General features: G+C 38.9%; 1 protein-coding gene across 2 annotated transcripts in view; it reads right to left on the reverse strand.

The window, feature by feature from the left end:
* Nucleotides 1–23,703, reverse strand: part of SNX13 (sorting nexin 13) — an 882,412-nt gene that overhangs the window by 30,206 nt on the left and 828,503 nt on the right. The window contains exons 21-22 of one of the 2 annotated variants that reach the window (XM_053714125.1): nt 14,038–14,199; nt 10,483–10,554 (exon numbers count right to left, since the gene is read on the reverse strand). In XM_053714125.1, coding sequence (XP_053570100.1) covers nt 10,483–10,554; nt 14,038–14,199 — 234 coding nt within the window. The remainder of the gene's footprint in view (nt 1–10,482; nt 10,555–14,037; nt 14,200–23,703) is intronic. The other variant, XM_053714126.1, reaches the window with a different exon arrangement.

Genomic DNA, 23,703 nt, shown 5'->3' on the forward strand with positions numbered 1-23,703 from the left:
GATTCTAACCAGAGCCTGAACAAAGGCTTGAACATCTGGCACAGCTGCCAGCTTTTTGTGAAGTAATACCGACAAGGCAGAAATCTGTCCCTTCAGGGAACTTGCAGATAATCCTTTTTCCAATCCTTCTTGAAGGAAGGATAGAATCCTAGGAATCTTAACCTTGCCCCAAGGGAATCCTTTAGATTCACACCAACAGATATATTTTTTCCAAATTTTGTGGTAAATCTTTCTAGTCACAGGCTATCTGGCCTGAACAAGAGTATCGATAACAGAATCTGAGAATCCTCGCTTCGATAAAATCAAGCGTTCAATCTCCAAGCAGTCAGCTGGAGTGAAACCAGATTCGGATGTTCGAACGGACCCTGAACAAGAAGGTCTCGTCTCAAAGGTAGCTTCCAAGGTGGAGCCGATGACATATTCACCAGATCTGCATACCAAGTCCTGCGTGGCCACGCAGGAGCTATCAAGATCACCGACGCCCTCTCCTGCTTGATCCTGGCTATCAGCCTGGGGATGAGAGGAAATGGCGGGAACACATAAGCTAGTTTGAAGGTCCAAGGTGCTACTAGTGCATCCACTAGAGCCGCCTTGGGATCCCTGGATCTGGCCCCGTAGCAAGGAACTTTGAAGTTCTGACGAGAGGCCATCAGATCCATGTCTGGAATGCCCCACAGGTGAGTGACTTGGGCAAAGATTTCCGGATGGAGTTCCCACTCCCCCGGATGCAATGTCTGCCGACTCAGAAAATCCGCTTCCCAATTTTCCACTCCTGGGATGTGGATAGCAGACAGGTGGCAGGAGTGAGACTCCGCCCAAAGAATAATTTTGGTTACTTCTTCCATCGCTAGGGAACTCCTTGTTCCCCCCTGATGGTTGATGTACGCAACAGTCGTCATGTTGTCTGATTGAAACCGTATGAACCTGGTCCTCGCAAGCTGGGGCCAGGCCTGGAGAGCATTGAATATCGCTCTCAGTTCCAGAATATTTATCGGTAGAAGAGATTCTTCCCGAGACCAAAGACCCTGAGCTTTCAGGGATCCCCAGACCGCGCCCCAGCCTATCAGACTGGCGTCGGTCGTGACAATGACCCACTCTGGTCTGTGGAACATCATCCCTTGAGACAGATTGTCCAGGGACAGCCACCAACGGAGTGAGTCTCTGGTTCTCTGATTTACTTGTATCTTCGGAGACAAGTCTGTATAGTCCCCATTCCACTGACTGAGCACAGTTGTAATGGTCTTAGATGAATGCGCGCAAAAGGAACTATGTCCATCGCCGCCACCATCAACCCGATCACTTCCATGCACTGAGCTATGGAAGGAAGAGGAACGGAATGAAGTATCCGACAAGAGTCCAGAAGCTTTGTTTTTCTGGCCTCTGTTAGAAAGATCCTCATTTCTAAGGAGTCTATAATTGTTCCCAAGAAGGGAACCCTTGTTGACGGGGATAGAGAACTCTTTTCCACGTTCACTTTCCAGCCGTGAGATCTGAGAAAGGCCAGGACAATGTCCGTGTGAGCCTTTGCTTGAGGAAGGGACGACGCTTGAATCAGAATGTCGTCCAGGTAAGGTACTACTGCAATGCCCCTTGGTCTTAGCACCGCTAGAAGGGACCCTAGTACCTTTGTGAAAATCCTTGGAGCAGTGGCTAATCCGAAAGGAAGCGCCACGAACTGGTAATGTTTGTCCAGGAATGCAAACCTTAGGAACCGATGATGTTCCTTGTGGATAGGAATATGTAGATACGCATCCTTTAAATCCACCGTGGTCATGAATTGACCTTCCTGGATGGAAGGAAGGATAGTTCGAATGGTTTCCATCTTGAACGATGGGACCTTGAGAAATTTGTTTAAGATCTTGAGATCTAGGATTGGTCTGAACGTTCCCTCTTTTTTGGGAACTATGAACAGATTGGAGTAGAACCCCATCCCTTGTTCTCTTAATGGAACAGGATGAATCACTCCCATTTTTAACAGGTCTTCTACACAATGTAAGAACGCCTGTCTTTTTATGTGGTCTGAAGACAACTGCGACCTGTGGAACCTCCCCCTTGGGGGAAGTCCCTTGAATTCCAGAAGATAACCCTGGGAGACTATTTCTAGCGCCCAAGGATCCAGAACATCTCTTGCCCAAGCCTGAGCGAAGAGAGAGAGTCTGCCCCCCACCAGATCCGGTCCCGGATCGGGGGCCAATATTTCATGCTGTCTTGGTAGCAGTGGCAGGTTTCTTGGCCTGCTTTCCCTTGTTCCAGCCTTGCATTGGTCTCCAAGCTGGCTTGGCCTGAGAAGTATTACCCTCTTGCTTAGAGGACGTAGCACCTTGGGCTGGTCCGTTTTTACGAAAGGGACGAAAATTAGGTCTATTTTTTGCCTTGAAAGGCCGATCCTGAGGAAGGGCGTGGCCCTTACCCCCAGTGATATCAGAGATAATCTCCTTCAAGTCAGGACCAAACAACGTTTTCCCCTTGAAAGGAATGTTTAGTAGCTTGTTCTTGGAAGACGCATCAGCCGACCAAGATTTCAACCAAAGCGCTCTGCGCGCCACAATAGCAAACCCAGAGTTCTTAGCCGCTAACTTAGCCAATTGCAAAGAGGCGTCTAGAGTGAAAGAATTAGCCAATTTGAGAGCATTGATTCTGTCCATAATCTCCTCATAAGGAGGAGAGTCACTATCGAGCACCTTAAGCAGTTCATCAAACCAGAAATATGCGGCAGTAGTGACAGGGACAATGCATGAAATGGGTTGTAGAAGGTAACCCTGCTGAACAAACATCTTTTTAAGCAAACCTTCTAATTTTTTATCCATAGGATCTCTGAAAGCACAACTATCCTCTATGGGAATAGTGGTGCGTTTGTTTAAAGTAGAAACCGCTCCCTCGACCTTGGGGACTGACTGCCATAAGTCCTTTCTGGGGTCGACCATAGGAAACAATTTTTTAAATATGGGGGGAGGGACGAAAGGAATACCGGGCCTTTCCCATTCTTTATTAACAATGTCCGCCACCCGCTTGGGTATAGGAAAAGCTCCTGGGAGCCCCGGCACCTCTAGGAACTTGTCCATTTTACATAGTTTCTCTGGGATGACTAAATTTTCACAATCATCCAGAGTGGATAATACCTCCTTAAGCAAAATGCGGAGATGTTCCAATTTAAATTTAAATGTAATCACATCAGATTCAGCCTGCTGAGAAATGTTCCCTAAATCAGTAATTTCTCCCTCAGACAAAACCTCCCTGGCCCCCTCAGATTGGGTTAGGGGCCCTTCAGAGATATTAATATCAGCGTCGTCATGCTCTTCAGTAACTAAAACAGAGCAGCCACGCTTACGCTGACAAGGGCTCATTTTGGCTAAAATGTTTTTGACAGAATTATCCATTACAGCCGTTAATTGTTGCATAGTAAGGAGTATTGGCGCGCTAGATGTACTAGGGGCCTCCTGAGTGGGCAAGACTCGTGTAGACGAAGGAGGGAATGATGCAGTACCATGCTTACTCCCCTCACTTGAGGAATCATCTTGGGCATCATTGTCATTATCACATAAATCACATTTATTTAAATGAATAGGAATTCTGGCTTCCCCACATTCAGAACACAGTCTATCTGGTAGTTCAGACATGTTAAACAGGCATAAACTTGATCAGAAAGTACAAAAAACGTTTTAAAATAAAACCGTTACTGTCACTTTAAATTTTAAACTGAACACACTTTATTACTGCAATTGCGAAAAAACATGAAGGAATTGTTCAACATTCACCAAATTTTCACCACAGCGTCTTAAAGCCTTGAAAATATTGCACACCAATTTTGGAAGCTTTAACCCTTAAAATAACGGAACCGGAGCCGTTTTAAGCTTTAAACCCCTTTACAGTCCCTGGTATCTGCTTTGCTGAGACCCAACCAAACCCAAAGGGGAATACGATACCAAATGACGCCTTCAGAAGTCTTTTATAAGTATCAGAGCTCCTCTCACATGCGACTGCATGCCATGCCTCTCAAAAACAAGTGCGCAACACCGGCGCGAAAATGAGACTCTGCCTATGCTTTGGGAAAGCCCCTAAAGAATAAGGTGTCTAAAACAGTGCCTGCCGATATTATTATATCAAAATACCCAGATAAAATGATTCCTCAAGGCTAAATATGTGTTAATAATCAATCGATTTAGCCCAGAAAAAGTCTACAGTTTAAATAAGCCCTTGTGAAGCCCTTATTTACAATCGTAATAAACATGGCTTACCGGATCCCATAGGGAAAATGACAGCTTCCAGCATTACATCGTCTTGTTAGAATGTGTCATACCTCAAGCAGCAAGGGACTGCAAACTGTTCCCCCAACTGAAGTTAATTGCTCTCAACAGTCCTGTGTGGAACAGCCATGGATTTTAGTTACGGTTGCTAAAATCATTTTCCTCATACAAACAGAATTCTTCATCTCTTTTCTGTTTCTGAGTAAATAGTACGTACCAGCACTATTTGAAAATAACAAACTCTTGATTGAATAATGAAAAACTACAGTTAAACACTAAAAAACTCTAAGCCATCTCCGTGGAGATGTTGCCTGTACAACGGCAAAGAGAATGACTGGGGTAGGCGGAGCCTAGGAGGGATCATGTGACCAGCTTTGCTGGGCTCTTTGCCATTTCCTGTTGGGGAAGAGAATATCCCACAAGTAAGGATGACGCCGTGGACCGGACACACCTATGTTGGAGAAAAAGGGATTATCTTTCTTTTTCAACAACAAAAATTCTGGTGTTGACTGTCCCTTTAAAGTCTTTAAATCCAGAACTGGCCTGAAAGTTCCCTCCTTCTTGGAAACAATGAAGAAGTTGCAATTAAATCCATTGCCTTGTTCCAACTTTGGAACTGGAACTATTATGCCCATAGATCCAGAATGACTGAAAAAAAAGGCTCTTGGCTTTATATGGTTTTTCGGGACATGAGACAGAAGAAATCTTCCTCTGGGAGCCCTTGATTTGAAACCTGTTCTTTATCCCTGGAAAACTATATTGAACATATTGAAACTAAACTTAATGAAAAAGGCGTGATCTGCCTCCTAAGAGAAACTCTAAATTGGGGGCCGCACCTACATGCTGAAAAATTGGTTCCTAGATTGACAAAAGGAATGAAAATGGTTAGAAGTCCTGCTCTTACCACCATCTAGACCAGGCCTGAACAAAATCTTCCCCTAAAGAGTTAGATACAAAACCACAAGGCCCTCCTGGTCAGGACTGATAGTGCCATATTCTTGGCATTAATCTTAATAAATGTAAATAATAGCATCAGAAATGAAAACATTAGCTGATCTCAAAAGTTTAAAATGATCCTGAAACTCTTCACCAGCAGATTCATCTGAAAACTGCTCAGATAAGCTGCAGCAACACAACCAATAGCTGGTCTAAAAAGAAACCCTGCTTGCTTAAAATCCTTCCTATGAAAAGACTCTAACTTCCTATACCTAGGGTCTTTGAAAGACGTACTATCCTCAAGGGAAATAGTTAGCCAAAGTAGAAAGTAGTCCCATCCATCTTAGCTCTACATTAGAAGCAGGTAAAGGAAATATCTTTTTAAAATTTAAAGCTGGGTTAAATAAATATCAGGTTTACACCACTGTTTAAAAATTATTTCAGAAATAGCATCTGAAAAAAAAAAATACAATTCAATTGCTTAACAGACTTTTCCTCAGGAACCTGAACCCATAAGTTACATAAAACCTCTCAAGAAAGAACAAAGATGCTCAAGTTTAAACAGAAAAGAGCATGATTCTGTATCTTGATAAGAGACCGACTACCGATCATTTGAAAACGCCTCACCCTCCGAATAGTAACCAGAATTGGAAACAAGCAGCTTAACGGACCTAGGCCTATTTAACTCAGATATACTATACTAGAGGAGGGATTATTATAAACTGACCTTTTACACCTACTTGGAGGGGGCATAGCCGCCAACATTTCAGACACAGTTGAGCATACAAAATCCTTAAAGGGCCCGTAAACCTAGAAAATAATGTTATATAATTCTGCACATAGTGCAGAATTATATAACACTATATTAGTGCTAGCTTTATAAAACATAAAATTGCCTGGGAATTTTTATTAAAAAAGAGGGTGTTTCAGACCCGCCCTCTGTGCTCTACTGAGCGGGTCTGGTTTTCCCTTTGAGCGCATCTGGGCAGCTGTCTAGTCACAGCCCGGCCCGACCGCGACATTAAACTCAATGTAGCTCGCTCCTGCTCTGTCTGACTGCAGGAGCGAGCTACATTGAGTGTAATGGCGCGATCGGGCCGGGCTGCGACTAGACAGCTGCCCAGATGCGCTCAGAGGGAAAACCAGACCCGCTCAGTAGAGCACAGAGGGCGGGTCTGAAAAACCCTATTTTTTAATAAAAATTCACAGGCAATATTATGTTATATAAAGCTAGCACTAATATAATATTATTATGTGCAGAATTATATAACATTATTTTCTAGGTTTACTGGCCCTTTAAATCCTGGAGCAAAGAACTTCTCTAAATTAGAAAAAGTGTACAGATACCATTAGAAGCAAGAGCAGCATTGGTCTGATTAGAACACATTAAATGATCCATACAAGAATTGCTAAGCTGAGCAGGGTGATTACATCAATAAGCTTGCTAGAAACTCACTTAATATTAGTAGGAAAGTGTTCAGTAGATCTAGCTTCCAAGGAACCAATATTTAAAGTAGTGGGGACAGATCCAGTATGCTCCATCATATAAAACAGGCGTATACTATAAACAGAAAGTAAATTCATGTGGCAGGCAAATAACAAATCTAGGATTTAAACACAAATATCCTAGAAAGAAAGATGGGCAAATAAATACACAAACAGAGAACTTCTTATTAAATACACTAACAATTAAGCAGGTCTTAAAAGTAATGAAAATCTTACCCCCTCCACAAGATAAAACCAATGCAAACAGGGGAGCGCTATGCAGCAACTAAATAGGGTGGCGGGAAGAAATAAAAACCTAGGCTAAAAGCATAAAACGACATGCCTTAACCTGACATTTCAGTAGCAAGGAGGAAATATGGAAAACCCGAGGTGTACAAACACCTATAGAGCTAACTAACAACACAAACAGCCAAAACTAAATAGACTGTGTGTGCAAAACCGCAGCACACTATAAAAAGCACCCACACCCACGCCATAGAATGCAATCTAAAGAGGCCACGCCCAAGCACACAAGCATAACATGCGAATACTAGGTCAACGTGCACAAGAAAACCGATGTACGCATTCCAGGCAGCCGTGCTGTAATAAAGCAACTTGAGTGAAAAAAACCCCATGCTAAGCAAGGCAAAAAAGTCAATGTGCGCTACATCTCAAATGCGCACCTACTGACCCATACAAAGCAGTAACAGTAGACAAATAAAAGGTGTATTTAATAAAACTTAGATCCATGTGGACATTTCACATACAAAACATAAAAGGGAAAAAATGCATGTAATAATACTCCCCCCTTGCTATGATGTACAACATTATACGCACCTACTAATAGTCGTAAAAGCTATGTGAGTGCCAACACTCTCAACTAATTACTTAGGAGGCAGGCACCAACTCTACCAGACTTAGCCACTGCATACAAAACTGCTTTCAGCAGATAGCCAATCCAGTGCTGTGCGCGTGACAGCAGAGGATCTAAGTATGTAGAGTATAACAATGATCCAACAGAGGAGCCTAAGGGACCGGTTCCTTTGACACCTGTAGTAGGGTCTGTGATAAACTCCCAATGGGAGTAATTGTGCCACTACCCAATACTCCATAAACTTCCCTCTGTCCAAAAAGTAGCTGTCAAAACAGAAGGGGCCTTAAATTGGTCTGATAACCCATCTCACAGAAGAAACATAACGAGCATCTCAATTCTTCATCTAAAGGACATAAAACCAAACATGTTCTGTCATGATTCAGATAGCAGTAAACTAGATAGTTGTTTAAAATATCAATCTATTATTTCTTCATGTTTTGTTATCCATTGTTGAAAAGCAGGCAGGTAAGTTCCGGACAGGAGTGTGCATGTGTGCAGCACTATATGTTGTACATTAGCAAGAGCACTAGATGGCAGCACTACTTCCTGTCACAAAGTGCTCCAGACAGTACACACTAAATATCTAGCTACCTCTTCAACAAAGAATAACATGAGAACTAAGCTAATTTGATAATAGAAGTACATTTGCAAACTTTTTTTAGAATTGTATTCTCTATCTGAACCATGAAAGAAAACATTTGGGTTTCATGTCCCTTTAAGTGCTCTTGGAGTTTAGGCAATCTTTGCCTCCTCCTAGTGGCCAGTAGTGAATTTCCCAGGGGTAAAGGCTCGTGGACTCTAATCACTTTTATGAAAGAAATTAAGCATTTACTGACTAACTAAAGAGAAACTGACTTTGGAATTATTAATTCAGAAGATTTAAAATTTGGTAAACAATCCAGCAGTAAATACTTAGTTGAATTGGGAGAGGTATTAGCAGCACTAATAAAAAAGTTCTTGTGACACTTTACAGAACACATCTTGAATAGTGTGCACAGTTCTGGAGACCAGATCTCCAAAAGGATATAAATAATTTAGAAACCGTCCAAAAAGAGGTACTTGGTCTAAAATATAAAAGAAGGCTCTATGAAGCAGGGTTCTTGGAGGAAAATACATAAATCTGAGCTTTCAAGATCTTACCATTGCATCTATAGCAAATGCTCTAAACCCTGCAATTGTCCTTTGTTGCCATTAAATCTATTTCTAGACACCACAGGGTTTGGGAGATTAGCATCCTTGAGGAGAGTATTATCCATGATTAATATTTTGGTAAGGAAAAATGTTATTTCTACACTAATGCTTGCATATAAGTATGTGTTTGACCACTAAAAATAGGGTTAAACACACATTTAAAGAGCATCAAAGAGTGATTGGGACCTAGCTGAACACATCTGGTGTGCCAGTGAAAAGAGGCATAACCACCAATCACCAGCAACCTCCCAGTAGTGCAATGCTACTGCTGAGCCTATTTAGTTATCCTTTTCAACAAATTATACAAAGACAACAAATACATTTGATATCAGAAGTACACTGAAAAGTAATTTAAAACTGCAGGCTCCATCTAAACCATGAAAGATTCATTTTGACCTTCATGTCCCTTTTATGAGCATCACAGCCCTAATCTAAACACTCCAAAAAGTTAGAAACCAAAATCTACATGAAGGTTACATTAATGAAATAGGACAAGCCTGAACACCTCTTTGTGTTTCCAAGAGGAATTGGAACTGCTTACCTAAAAGTACTGAATGTGCTATAGCAAAATCTAAAATGATTATTTACAGCAGAGAGAACATTTTACCTGTAAACAAAAAAGATCAGCACTGGAAATCAGATTTGTGTTAGGTCATGCAAACTACCCACCAGATTCTTAGAAACACAGAAAACATGTGGCCAGGCTAGGGTGTGTTCAAAAAGTCCCAGTAATAGTCACTGAACAAATGAAGCAGAAAATGTTGGCCATAAATATTAAGAATTTCTCTTTTTATTGTAAAAAAATAAACAAATCAAAATTAGTGAAGGTATTTGGGAACATTTTGAAGGATGTACAATGTCTGCTACTAAAATATGAGCCAATTAGGGAATCCTATTAAGAAAATGTGAAATGAAAGATAAATTTGCTTTCCTTTTCTTGGTATTCTTTGTTTAAAAGCATACCTAGGTAGGATCAAAAGGGAGTTAGCTGGTGATTAGTGGCTGCATAAAGATGCCACTTGTCTTTGGCTCAGAATTGTTTAACTAGCTCCAAGTAGTTTGGTGCTGCTACAAGCCTTCTCTCCAACAAAAGCTACCAAGAGAACAAAGCAAATTTGATAAATGATGTACATTGGAAAGTTGTTTAAAATGTCATGCAGTATGTGAATCATGATAGTTTAATTTATGACTTTGTGGTCTCATTTATATTCTAAATAAGATATGATCTTTGTTTTCACTTTAATACCCCCTTTAGCAAAAGCACTTTAAAAGACCAGTAAATAGAGTAATTTGCATAATCAACAAATGCATGATAAAAAGACAATGCAATAGCACTCAGTATGAACTTCAAATTAGTAGATTTTATTCTGACAAATTTAAAGTTATGTCTGTTTCCACTACTGTATCATGTGACAGTCATCAGCCAATCACAAATGCATATACATATATTATATCTGTGAATTTTTGCACATGCTCAGTAGAAGCTGGTGACTCAAAAAGTGTAAATATAAAAAGACTGCACATTTTGTTAATGAAAAAGTTGTTTAAAATTGCTGCTCTTTCTGAATCATGAAAGTTTTATTTTGACTTGAGTGCCCCTTTAAATATTTGTGTAGCAAAATAAATCAACTTTACTTACCTATAAATGATTAGCATATTGGCCTGCTTTATGTAGTTATCAAAAGCAGCGTTGGGAGCAGAATGAAACCTTTACATAATTCATCAAGTAATACAATAATTGCTTTAACTTACATTGTCATCCAGCTGTGCAGATACTCGACAGTGCTCAGGATCTGCATCACTTTTTGCTAGAAGGGTCGGAGGCTTTGATAGAAAGGAATGTTAAATACTTGTTAAAATGAGAGAGTAGTAAAAAGAATATGTAACCATTTTTGTCTATATTGTTGGTAATCTGTGATTATAAATACATTTAAGCACACATACAAAACTATTACTATTACCCAGAAGCTCGTCTAAAAACGTTAAAATGCAAAATGGATACACTTTGATAGTTCTGATATTTCTGGTCAATGTACATTCTAAATGGTAGAATAATGATACAAATTGTTATACTAAGAAAACAAACATTGAAGATAGTCAGAAGGTTGTAGATTTTTTTTAAGCTTTCATTAGGCATTTTATTGGTGTATGACTAGGCATATTATACTGCAGTGCCCTTTCATTTTAGTTTCTGAATTGTAAAGCTCTAACTCCCCCCACACAATTCCTTCTATGGCTGTATCTATATCTATTATTTTGGTAGAATGCAAAAATGCATAGGGATTATCTGCTGGAGCATGCCTAGAAGCTGTGAACAATGCCTGGGGGGAGTTGGCTGCTTCTAAAATAATTGGCAGCAATTTTTTAAGCAAATTTTTAATGCAAACTATTTTTAATTAATTAGCCCTTTTAGGATATGCACAGGCCTCAACCTGTTGTATGTCTCTTTAATGCTTAGATATACAAAACTCCATAGTTAAAGGGATACTAAGCACAATTTTTCTCTTTCATGGTTTAGATAGAACATGCAATTTTAAGCAACTTTCTAATTACTCCTATTATTAATTTTTCTTCGTTCTTTTGGAATCTTTATTTGAAAAAGCAGTAATGTAACCTTACGAGCTGGCACATCTTTGGTTCAGCACCTGGGTAGATCTTGCTGATTGGTGTCACAATGTAACCACCAATCAGTAAGCGCTAGCCAGGGTTCTGAACCAATAATGGGCTGGTTGCTAAGCTTACATTCCTGCTTTTTCAAATAAAGAGAACAAAGAAAAATTGATAATAGGAGTAAATTACAAAGTTCCTTAAAATTGCATGTTGTATCTGAATCATGAAAGAAAAAAATCTGGGTTTATTATTCCGTAAAAATAACAGAATCTTCACTGTTAAGTACATAGTGTCATGCACACTTACACTAGGTAAAAATGTTCCAGAAATCATCAGAATTATTCCACCTAAATAAAACTCTCCCTTTCCTGCTGCCTTCACTGTATGATAAAGCAAAATAGGTTCTGATATTAAAACCAGGCAAAGGATGCACACAACAAATGGTGTATTTGGGTGGGCTTTTCATAAATTACCAATACTTCAAATAAGAAAAAATGTACTTATTGGTAAATGTATATTTAGTTATCTCCCATATTTTTGAGACAACATGAATCTTTGCTGCTGAGTTAGGACCAATGCAACTCTAATAGACGTATTAGCAGGAAGAACAACTTCTTACATAGATCTGAGGAAGCTCTGTTTGGCGCATCTTCCTACTAAAGGAAAAGCAAAACACTGAGTGCGTGCATAGAATACCAAATTGCACATTTCCTTTAGAGCTAAACAATCTTAAAAGGGACGTGAAACCCAAAACACTTTCTTTCATGATTCAGATAGATCATACAATTTTAAACAACTTTCCAATTAAATTCTATTATCTAATTTGTTTCATTCTTTTGATATCCTTTGTTGAAATAGCAGTAATGCACTACTGGGACCTAGCTGAAAACCAATAACAAGAAGCATATATGTGCAGCCACCAATCAGCAGCTTTCATCCTACCTAGATATACTTTTACACAAAGGATACAAAAAATAACTAAACAAATTAGATAATAGAAATACATTGGGAAGTTATTTAAAATCACATTCTCTATCGAAATCATGAAAGAATAAATTTTGGCATCATGTCCCTTTAAGGCCCTATATATTTATTTATTTTTAAACGTAATATCTATTGCTTTGTTCTCACTTTAAGGATCGCTTTAAAGGGCAATGAAATAGCAAGTGTACAGTGTACTAAAAATATCAGTGTTTTGATTTTAAAAATATTAAGGGTTCAGTGTTATTGGCACGCTTCTGCTGAAACCGTGATGCTGAAATTCCTAAATGCATTCTTATAGTTTTGTTTTTTTTAATTCTGAGACCAAAGTAAAATTCTGAGACAAGGACCAAAGTAAAAATAAATACTGTATGTTCAGCTTATAAGATGCAGCACACACATTTTGGAAAAGAATAATGCAAAGGACTCTTCAAGGGACTTATAATGCAAAGAAATCAAGTGTCGAGTCGTCAACGTCACTCTTCAATATGTGTTATTCTCTCTTTAGGAATCTTACAACTCTTTACTCTTCAGGCATGAAGCCTCTTTGTTACAGGGAAAGATAAACAGATTTTGACAGCAGATAAGGACTAGCAGCCCAACAAGTCTCTCTGTATTTCCTATAAAGTATAAGCTTAAAAGGGACATGAAACCCATTTTTTTCATGATTCAAACAAAAAATTTGATTTCAAACAACTTTCCAATTTGCTTCCATTATCTAAATTGCTTCATTCTCTTGGTATCCTTAGTTGAAAAGCATATCTAGGTAGGCTCAGGAGCAGCAATGCATTACTGGGAGCTACATTCCGATTGGTGGCTGCACAAAAATGCCTCTTCATTGGTTCACCAGATGTCTTCAGATAGCTCCCAGTAGTTCATAGCTGCTCCTTCAAAAAACAATACCCAGAGAATGAAGCAAATTGGATAAAATAAGTAAATTGGAAAGCCGTTTTAAATCACATGTTTTTCTTTGAATCATGAAAATTAAGAAAAAGAAAAATGTTAGGTTTCATATCCCTTTAAAGGGACAGGAAACCCCAAAAATTGTCTTTCATGATTTGGATAGAACAAACAATTTTAAACAACTTTCCAATTTACTTCTATTATCCAAGTTGCTTCATTATCTTGTTATCTTTTGCTTAAGTAGCAGCATTGCACTACTGGCAGCTAGCTGAATACATCTAGTTAGCCAATCACAAGAGACAAATGTGTGCAGGCACCAATCAGGAACTAGCTCCCACTAGTGCAGGATATGTGTAAATTATTTTTAAACAAGGGATACTAAAAGAACAAAGAACATTTGAAAATAGAAGTGAATTTAAAAATGTCTTAAAATGACATGCTCTATCTGAATCATGCAAGGCTAATTCTGCCTTTCCTATCCCTTTAATTAGTTTGTAGGATATTCTTATGTTTATTGCCTTTCAGCCTCCCTTCTTTCCACTCCCCTCTCTCTCCTTTTCCACTATTTCCATTTCTGAATACAACAACAAAGCAGCACATATGCTTACAAATATAATGCATTTAATATATTATTAAATTATATGTTGAGACACTTATTTTTACTGTGATGGAAAACTTTATATGTGGATATATCTGTATTACAATCTTTTTATCAGGCACAAACTAAAGTAATTTTGGTTGTACGCCAATGAATATTTGGTATCATTTAGCTAAATTGCCCTGCAAAACTGATTTTCACTGTTAATGTATTACCTTAAAAAATGATTGTTTTATATCTTGTCCAAGCTTTTCAGACATTTTACCCATGTTGTCAGATACTTTAGTCATCCCTTCCGCAAAGCTGTCAGGGATGGACTTAACTGCATTGGAAACATTTCTCATTGAATTCCGCAGTGGATTTACAAATGTATCCATCTGAAGAAAAAAAAAATGCATAAAATATTCTGTGTATAAGCAACATCCCCACTTGCTATGTCATCTAAAATAAATGCAACAAAGAACTGAGCAAATGTGATAATAGTAAATTGTAAAGTTGTTAAAAATTGCATGACCTATTGGAATCATGAAAGTTTAATTTTGACTAGACTGTCCCTTTAACTCCTTGAGTGCCAACGATGGCTCTGAGTCGTCGCAAATTGTATCAGTCAGGTGCCAACGACGGCTCAGGTGGCGTTATGCGCAATGACGTGATGACGTCACCGCCCAACTTTATTGAAAAATCCCAATGACAAGTAGAGTGAAAGGGGGCATGCTGCTTAAAAGCCTGCATCACAGACATCTAAGCAGCTACAGACCCCCTAGACACACCGTTGGAAAGGCAATCGTATAAGTCTTGGGGATCTAAAATATATATATATATATTTAAAAAAATAAAAAAAAAACTCAAATTAGCTTAGCACCCAGGTGGGAAAGTGCTTAGCACTCAAAGGGTTAAATGCCTGTGTTGGATTATATATGTGTGACACACTACAAGCTGGGTACAATTAAGAATACATACAAATAAAAAAACACTACATGTAAAATGGCTCACCCTTACTGTGTTTTCAATTTGTTATAGAGTACAAAATGTATGGGACATTTCTCCTAGAGGTTAACATTTGTATATAAAATAGATTCTAGTTAACAGCACAACCTATATATATATATATATATATATATATATATATATATATATATATATATATAGGCCTCCTTATCTTTTTTCTTTTTGTATACACACAAAAAGTACTTGAAACAACAGAACAAACTAAATTTATGCTTACCTGATAAATTGATTTATTTTATGATGGTGAGAGTCCACAAGTCACCACATAAGGGTATATTCCCTCCCTGACCATTACGAGGAGACAAAAAAGACATCCTAACACACCAAAGTATATGAGGGAAAAAAAGGAAATTTATGCTTACCTGATAAATTTATTTCTTTAACGATATGACGAGTCCACGGATTTCATCCTTACTTGTGGGATTTAACCGTCCCATTCCATCTTAATAATCTCCGAAATTCTCTTAGGAACCGGAAAAACATCAGTGTAAGCAGGTACCTCCAAGTATTTGTCCATTTTACACAATTTCTTTGGTGGTACCACAATAGAGTCACAGTCATCTAGAGTCGTTAAAACTTCCCGAAGTAACAGGCGGTGGTGTTCAAGCTTAAATCTAAAGGACATGACGTCCGAATCCGTCTGAGGCAACACACTTCCCGAATCGGAAAGTTCCCCCTCAGACAGAAGTTCCCTGACCCCCAAATCAGAACCCTGTGAGGGTACATCGGAAATAGCCAACAAAGCATCAGAGGACTCAGTATTCACATTGACCTCTGTCCTACTGCGTTTGCCCTGTAACACTGGCAACTTCGATAATACCTCTGTAAGAGTAGTTGACATAACTGCAGCCATATCCTGCAGGGTAAATTAATTAGACGCGGTTGAAGAACCCGGCGTCGCTTGGGTGGGCGTTAAAGGTTGTGACGCTTGGGAAGAATTTGGCGGCATACCCCGATTCTCCTCAGACTGAGAATCATCCTTAGACACACTTTCTTTAAATAAAATCTGCTCTTTAGATGGTAAGGCCCTTTTAGTACACAAGGGACAAAAAGTAAGAGGGGGTCCACAGTGGCATCTAAACACATAGAACAAGTAGTTTCCTCAAGTTTAGACAAGTTAAACAGACTAGCAATAGCAGTAATAAATGGTTTAACTCAATATATTTAGCTCTGAAGTCAAATTACATAGATACATTTTTTTACTAAAAACGAGTACTGTGCCTTTAAATAATAAAAGTGCAACAATTTTTCTGTGATTAGCAAAATAGCGTTTGCGGTAATAAAAAATGCCCTTATGTGTTCCAAGAGACTTTACAATATTGCACCGCTTGTTTTGTAAGATATTTATCAACTAATATCAACTTTTATGAAGTTTATGAATTTTATCAACACTTAAGGCCTCTGCACCTGCGCCTACCTGCCCCCAGATTACACTGCTTCGGCTTAGATAGCGATCCTAAATCCCTCTGTACCCTTGGAGTACAAATCAACTATGGCCCCACCGGAACTCAGGACCGTGCTGCTTGTTCCGGATGAAGACTGCGCGACTGAGTGCGCAAAAATAGGCCCCGCCCACTGTGGGCGTACTCGAGCCACACTGAAGCCCGAATGGGCTGAAAACCAAACATGTCGATATACACTCTTTCACAATAAAAGTGCCAAAAAACCCCATAATAATGCTCTCTCAGGCCTGTTATTTTTATGACCCAAAAAACACCAGCCCATGGACAGCAAACCGCATCTCCCAGCGTCAGCCCACATATGAAAAAGTGAAAATCAAACACACTGATAATATCATTATAAAAAGGGGATCCAGGAACACCATTTTCATATCTATAGTGCTTACTGAGTATCCCTCCCCAGTTAGGGAAAAATGTCAGCCTGTTCTGATGTAACAAGTCTCCCCAGAAACAAATGACTGAACATACCTCAATGCTGCTTGTAGCATGACACGGTTCTCCACACTGAAGATATTTCTTTACACTACCTTCAACTGCTCTGTGGAAACCAGCAGGATCTTAGATAATGTTTGCTAAGATCATTAGCATCAGGGCAGAAAAATAAGATGTCTCCACTCCTCCAAGGGATTAAGCGACTAATGATTTCTCCCTGAGAAAAATAGTACTCACTGGCACCATTGCAAAATAAAAAACTTCTTGATTGAAGAATCTAAACAAACACCTAACTTTACCTCTTCCTATCACTAACGCAGGCAAAGAGAATGACTGGAGGGGGAGGGGAAGGGAGGAGCTATATATACAGCTCTGCTGTGGTGCTCTTTGCCACTTCCTGCTAGCAGGAGATTAAATCCCACAAGTAAGGATGAAATCCGTGGACTCGTCATATCTTGTAAAAGAAAGAAAAGCAGGAAAGCTAAAGCAGGGCAAAGAAGTGCAAAACAAGCACTGCTGCCACCTGGACAAAAAGAAAGGGCGTGACTCATCGACTCTCACCATTAAGAAAGAAATTATTTTATCCATTAAGTATAAGTTTTGTTTTCTTTCATCAGATGATGAGAGCCCACAAGTCATAACGTGTGAGAATCAATAACCAAGCTGTGGAGTCCACAAGACCACCATGAACAAGGCAGAAAAACAGTGAAGGCAAAACGTTGCTATTCAAGCACTACAGCCCACAGAACCTTTCAGCCAAAGCATACACATCAAAGTGATACAATTTAGAAAAAGTGTGTAAAGAAGACAAAGGGGCCCATTTAATAAACTCCGTAGGGAGCTTGTGGGCCCATGCTTCTGGCGAGTCTTCAGACCCGCCAGAAACAGCAGTTATGAAGCAGCGGTCTAAAGATCGCTGCTCTATAACCCTGTCCGTCTGCTCTGAGCAGGCGGACAGGAATCGGCGGAAATCAACCCGATCGAGTACGATCGGGTTGACTGACACCCCCCGAGTCTGCAGGGGGTGGCGGTGCACCAGCAGCTCTTGTGAGCTGCTGGTGCAATGCTGAATATGGAGAGCGTATTGCTCTCCTTATTCAGCGAGGTCTTGCGGACCTGATCCGCAGTGTCGGATCAGGTCCGCAAGACCTTTCTTAAATAGGGGCCATCATATCTGTCTTACAAACCTGATCAATAGAAGCCTCATTATGAAAGGCCTAAGAAGTAGAAACTTCTCTAGTGAAATGAACAAAGTAACACCCATAGCTTACTGACTTTTGCAAGGCCTAGAAAAATGAACAAGAGATGAACAAGAGAAGAACAAAATCTGAAATCTATTGTGGCTTCTACATTATATGTGAAAGCTCTTAAACAATTCAATTTGTGGAGAAGGCGCTCTTAGGAGCTGGAAAAAAATAAGGAATCACAATTTCCTGATAGATAGTGTCTGTAGAAACTAAAGTGTAGATACCCATTTAAGAAAATAGCTAGTGTGAAGAACAGTCTTATCCTGATGAAAAAATAAAAAAAAGTTTTGCATGAGAAAAATGAAAGTTCAGAGATCTTTCTAGATGAAGAAATAGCTAGAAGAAAAAGAACCTTCCAGGATAAAAGCTGAAGGTCTAAACTATGTAACGGCTCAAAAGGAGGAGTTTGAAAAACCCCCAAAACCAGATTAAGACTCCAAGGAGGAGAATCTGGACAAATAACTGGTTTAATTCTGATCAAAGGAAAAAAGAGAGGGGAATGAGAATGGCACTACTAAATGATGACCAAATTTATAAAATTACAAAAATTTGTTAAGGGAGTGGGTGCTGTATACTAGTATATTGGAGCAAAACAGGTAATGGCGTGACCAACTACAAAGGTGTATACTAAGTAGCACTCCTCATCATGGTGGAAAATTCAAAATTATATTAGTTGCTCCACAGAGAGAATAATCTACTTATATGTGATTGTAATACATTTTATGTTGGAATGACGAGTAAACATTTCAGAACAAGGCTACAGGAGCACCTCAGGAATATCAAGAATTCAAAAAAGGATAAAGAAGATGGTAAAATTGGTACATTACCATCAATCAAATTAAAAAAATCTGAAATGTGTAGGATTAGAGAAAATGTCTCTTGGAATTAGAGGTGGCAATTTAGAGAAAGCTCTTTTGAGATCAGAATGCAGATGGATCTATCTCTTAAATAGTGTTAAATAGTGTTCATCCAGATGGGATGAATGAAAAAACACATTTTCAGTTAGTACTGTATGCCACTCTTACACCATTTGCATTAGTTGCAGTATACATATTTATCACAGATTTATAGTGACAGACTGGGGTATTAACGCTTTAAAGGACCATAATACCCAAATGTTTAAACACTTGAAAGTGATGCAGTATAGCTGTAAAAAGCTGACTAGAAAATATCACCTGAACATCTCTATGTAAAAAAGAAAGATATTTTACCTCAAAAGTTCCTCAGTAGCCACATCACATTGTAAAGGATTTCTAAGCAGCATATTAGTATGTCTGTCCCGGGACAGCTGAAAGGATGAGCCTCGTGCACTCATGTTATTTCCCTATTCAGTGTAACAATGAAATCTCATGAGATCACAGTAAAAGAGTTCATGACCTCAGCACTGCTGATGCTGATTGGCTGCTGTTCATTTCTTCATTTTTTTTTATTTATTTTTTTTACCTGCAGCTTGGAGCAGCTGAGTATAACTTTTTACACAGAACTTACTCTGCTGAGCTGAGGAGATTGTGAGGTAAAATATATATATTTTTTTTTACATAGAGATGCTCAGGTGATATTTTCCTGTCAGCTTTTTACAGTTTCAAGTGATTTAGCATATGAGTATTATGTCCCTTTAATAATTAAACTTACTCTCCATCTTACTGGCTTATAACCAGCTAACTCAGTTATTAGTTATACATTCTTTTCTTAATACTAATATATGGAGATATTTATGTATTATTTTGACTTTCAATAACCCCCTCTTACCAGTTGCTCTCCACACACCAGTTGAATTTCAACATGGGTGCACTCTTGCATCTATATATTCTATATCTTATTAGGAGTATTCTACTTCAGAGTAACTTATGCAATTATATGTATGCATGGTGAGAAAATCAAACTCAGTACTATCTATGAACGTATCAAGTCTCTTTTTTCTAATATTTTATCTCCCTTAATTGGGAAAAATTTACAATTTCCACACAATCTTAGGGTGACTCAATCTATAGTACTCACATCGGACCTCTATTTGGGATATTACCCATTTATATAGTGTTACACTCACCTTTCAAGCCCACTAGTACTAACCTTTACGGTGCTCAGTAATTGTGTTTTCACTCTGTTTTTACATTGTGTGTTTTTCCCATTTTTTTTAAAAAAAAAATTATTAATAAAATTTTCTTTACCCTTTATGTGTTCCCATAATCAGGAACATTCATGTCTTCAAGTGTTTACCATAATGAATAGCAGGAACATTCCTGTCTGTCATAAGTATATAAGATAATATAGTGTATAAGTAAAGACACAGATCTTTATTATCAGTGGTTAAATGATGAGGAGTGCTACTTAGTATACACCTTTGTAGTTGGTCACACCACTACCCGTTTTGCTCTAATTCTGATCAAAGTCTGAACAAAGGCCTGAAAGCCAGGAATTTTAGCAATTTTTTTATGAAACAAAACAGAAAGACTAAATTTGACCCTTCAGTTAACAAGCCAATAAACGTTTATCTAGGCCTTCCTGTAGGAACTCAATTACTCTAGGAATTCTAAAAGAATTCCAACGCTAACCTTTACAAGAACACCACACAAAAAAGTTTTCTAGAGCTTCAAATTCAGAGTTTTGATAAAAGAAAGGGCCTTAAGAGAAATCATTTCTTAAAAGTAGGGTTTCACCAATACCAAGTATTTGCATGAGTACTTGTACTCGTGCAAATGCACTGATACCTCCACTTTCTACCTATATGCCATCTTGTGGCGTTTTTTCAAACCGCATGTTCCCATTTAATTTTCTCAGATTTGTTTTTTTTTTTATTTGAAACAAGCTTTATTGAAAATACATGTACAACTGTGCCAAGCAGCAATCAGAAGACAATCACATTAGTGCAATATAGATTATACAGGGTCTGCTCTGCAATGTCGCACAGCATCATTCTTAAATGTTATGATTAACATAATTCAGCAAGAGTCACCATATGAAGAACAGAATGAAAGTCCAGCAATATAAGCTTGTTCTGTTGTTTCCACAATAAACAAACATGTATGATTGGTACGGACAATGATTTTAAGTAATAGCATGAGGGAATACCCTATATTAGAACAATAGTGAAACAATAATGAGGATTCATGCTCCCTTTTCCACAACAAGCAGGGAGATCATAAGGTCTAAGGGTGAAAACCCCTAAAACGGTGCGGGGGGGGGGGGGGGAAACTGTAGGTACAGGGATCAAGGCGGAAGGAAAAGAGGGGAAGGGACTAACGGGGAGGAAAGGGATACTCTCTTACTGAGACAAATGGCCAGGATTAGTTCTCTCTCAGTGGGGCTGTAAAAAGGCTCTTTAGTCTTGTGTTTGGTGATAGATATAGAACTCCTTACCCTCCCATGTAAGTAGCATCATTTCATGTATTTCTATCCTGCCTGTCTGCATATAATGATACCTTTACAGCCAAAGCAGGTCACCAACACTGGCCTTCCACTCCTGTAGGCTAGGAATATGTTGTGATTTCCAATATTTTGGAACAAGTCTCTTAGCCCCGTTTAACATCAAAAGTAGCAGCCGGTGACTGGCATCTCCCATTTTCTTAGGCAAGTCATGATATATTAGATAGCTAGGATTGGGAGGGAGTATTGTCTTTAGGACTCTGCTCATCTCAATCAAAATAGACTCCCAGAAGGGGCGAATCAGCGGACACGTCCACCAGATATGAAGGACGGTGCCCATCTCGCTACAGCCTCTCCAGCACTCCCCACACGCATGTGGATAGATGTTTTGTAGTCTCTGGGGAGTCAAGCACCAACGACTCAGAAATTTATAATGCATTTCTTGCATTCTTACAGAGATGGATGATGTCTTGGACTTTTTGAAAACTTTGAGCCACGCTTTAGTGTCGAGATCAACGCCCAAATCTCTCTGCCAGGCCTTTACATAAGCAGGTAAAACAGAATCATTTTCTACCAGTAGAAGTCTGTAAAGTAGTGAGATTAGATGTTTAGGAATATGGGCTGTAGTACACAAGACCTCAAATGGCGTTTTTGGTCTACTCAAAGAAAGCATACTTTGGTGAGGGTTGTAGAAGTGATGAAGCTTTGTCACTCTGAACCACAAGGAGAACATTTGGCTGTTCCACATAGCCAACTCTTCTTGTTTTTTAACCACTCCCTGGGTCAGAGCATTTGAAATAGAGGAATCGGAAAGGGGGTATGAGTGTCCGGGTACATGTTCTTTAAATTCTATCCCTACATCTGAGTTTTCGTGTATCGGTGTGATGGGCAAATGCCAGGTGGAAACAATCTTTTGTTCGAATCAACCTGTCCCATGTTGAAAACACATCCTCTATCAAAGGGTATTGTTTTATTTGCTTTGGTCTGTGTTCGTTCGAGACCCAGGCCAGGGAGCTCACATTACCTCTCTGAAGTATTTCGGCATCCAGAAGTGTCCAGGCCTTATTTGAAGGGCAATGACACCACTCCACTAGTTTTTGTAAGCTAATGGCTCTACAGTATCCCTCCAAAAGAGGGACTCCAGCCCCACCCCTCTCCCTTAGAAGATAAATGGTTCTCCGCCCAATTCTAGGTTTAATACCATTCCAAACATATGCCTCAATTGCGTTCTGTATCTGATGCAAAATGTGCACTGCTGTAGATATTGGGATTATCTGTAAAATATATAAAACTCTGGGAAGCACATTCATTTTTATTACCGAGATTCTCCCTAACCAGGATATATTTTTGTTTTCCCAATTAGTTAAGTCTTGTAAAATCTCATCCCTTATGCACTTATAATTTAGTTCTACTAGATCTCTTATGATGGGTGTAAGGGTAATGCCAAAATATTTCAGAGTGCGAGAGGCAATTTTGATAGGACAGCTAAGACGGAGAGCATCAAAGACCTTAGGATGTTCTGTTATATTTAATATCTCTGATTTTGTGGGATTAAGCAAAAAAACATAATTTATGTAAGAACTTACCTGATAAATTCATTTCTTTCATATTAGCAAGAGTCCATGAGCTAGTGACGTATGGGATATACATTCCCACCAGGAGGGGCAAAGTTTCCCAAACCTCAAAATGCCCATAAATACACCCCTCACCACACCCACAATTCAGTTTAACGAATAGCCAAGAAGTGGGGTGATAAAAAAGTGCGAAAGCATATAAAATAAGGAATTGGAATAATTGTGCTTTATACAAAAATCATAACCACCCCAAAAAAAAGGGCGGGCCTCATGGACTCTTGCTAATATGAAAGAAATGAATTTATCAGGTAAGTTCTTACATAAATTATGTTTTCTTTCATGTAATTAGAAAGAGTCCATGAGCTAGTGACGTATGGGATAATGATTACCCAAGATGTGGATCTTTCCACGCAAGAGTCACTAGAGAGGGAGGGATAAAATAAAGACAGCCAATTCCTGCTGAAAATAATCCACACCCAAAATAAAGTTTAATGAAAAACATAAGCAGAAGATTCAAACAAACCGCTGCCTGAAGTACTTTTCTACCAAAAACTGCTTCAGAAGAAGAAAATACATCAAAATGGTAGAATTTAGTAAAAGTATGCAAAGAGGACCAAGTTGCTGCTTTGCAAATCTGATCAATCGAAGCTTCATTCCTAAACGCCCAGGAAGTAGAAACTGACCTAGTAGAATGAGCTGTAATCCTTTGAGGCGGAGTTTTACCCGACTCAACATAGGCAAGATGAATTAAAGATTTCAACCAAGATGCCAAAGAAATGGCAGAAGCTTTCTGGCCT

This window comes from Bombina bombina, chromosome 5 (assembly GCF_027579735.1).
Source record: "Bombina bombina isolate aBomBom1 chromosome 5, aBomBom1.pri, whole genome shotgun sequence".
NCBI classification, from domain to species: Eukaryota; Metazoa; Chordata; class Amphibia; order Anura; family Bombinatoridae; genus Bombina; species Bombina bombina.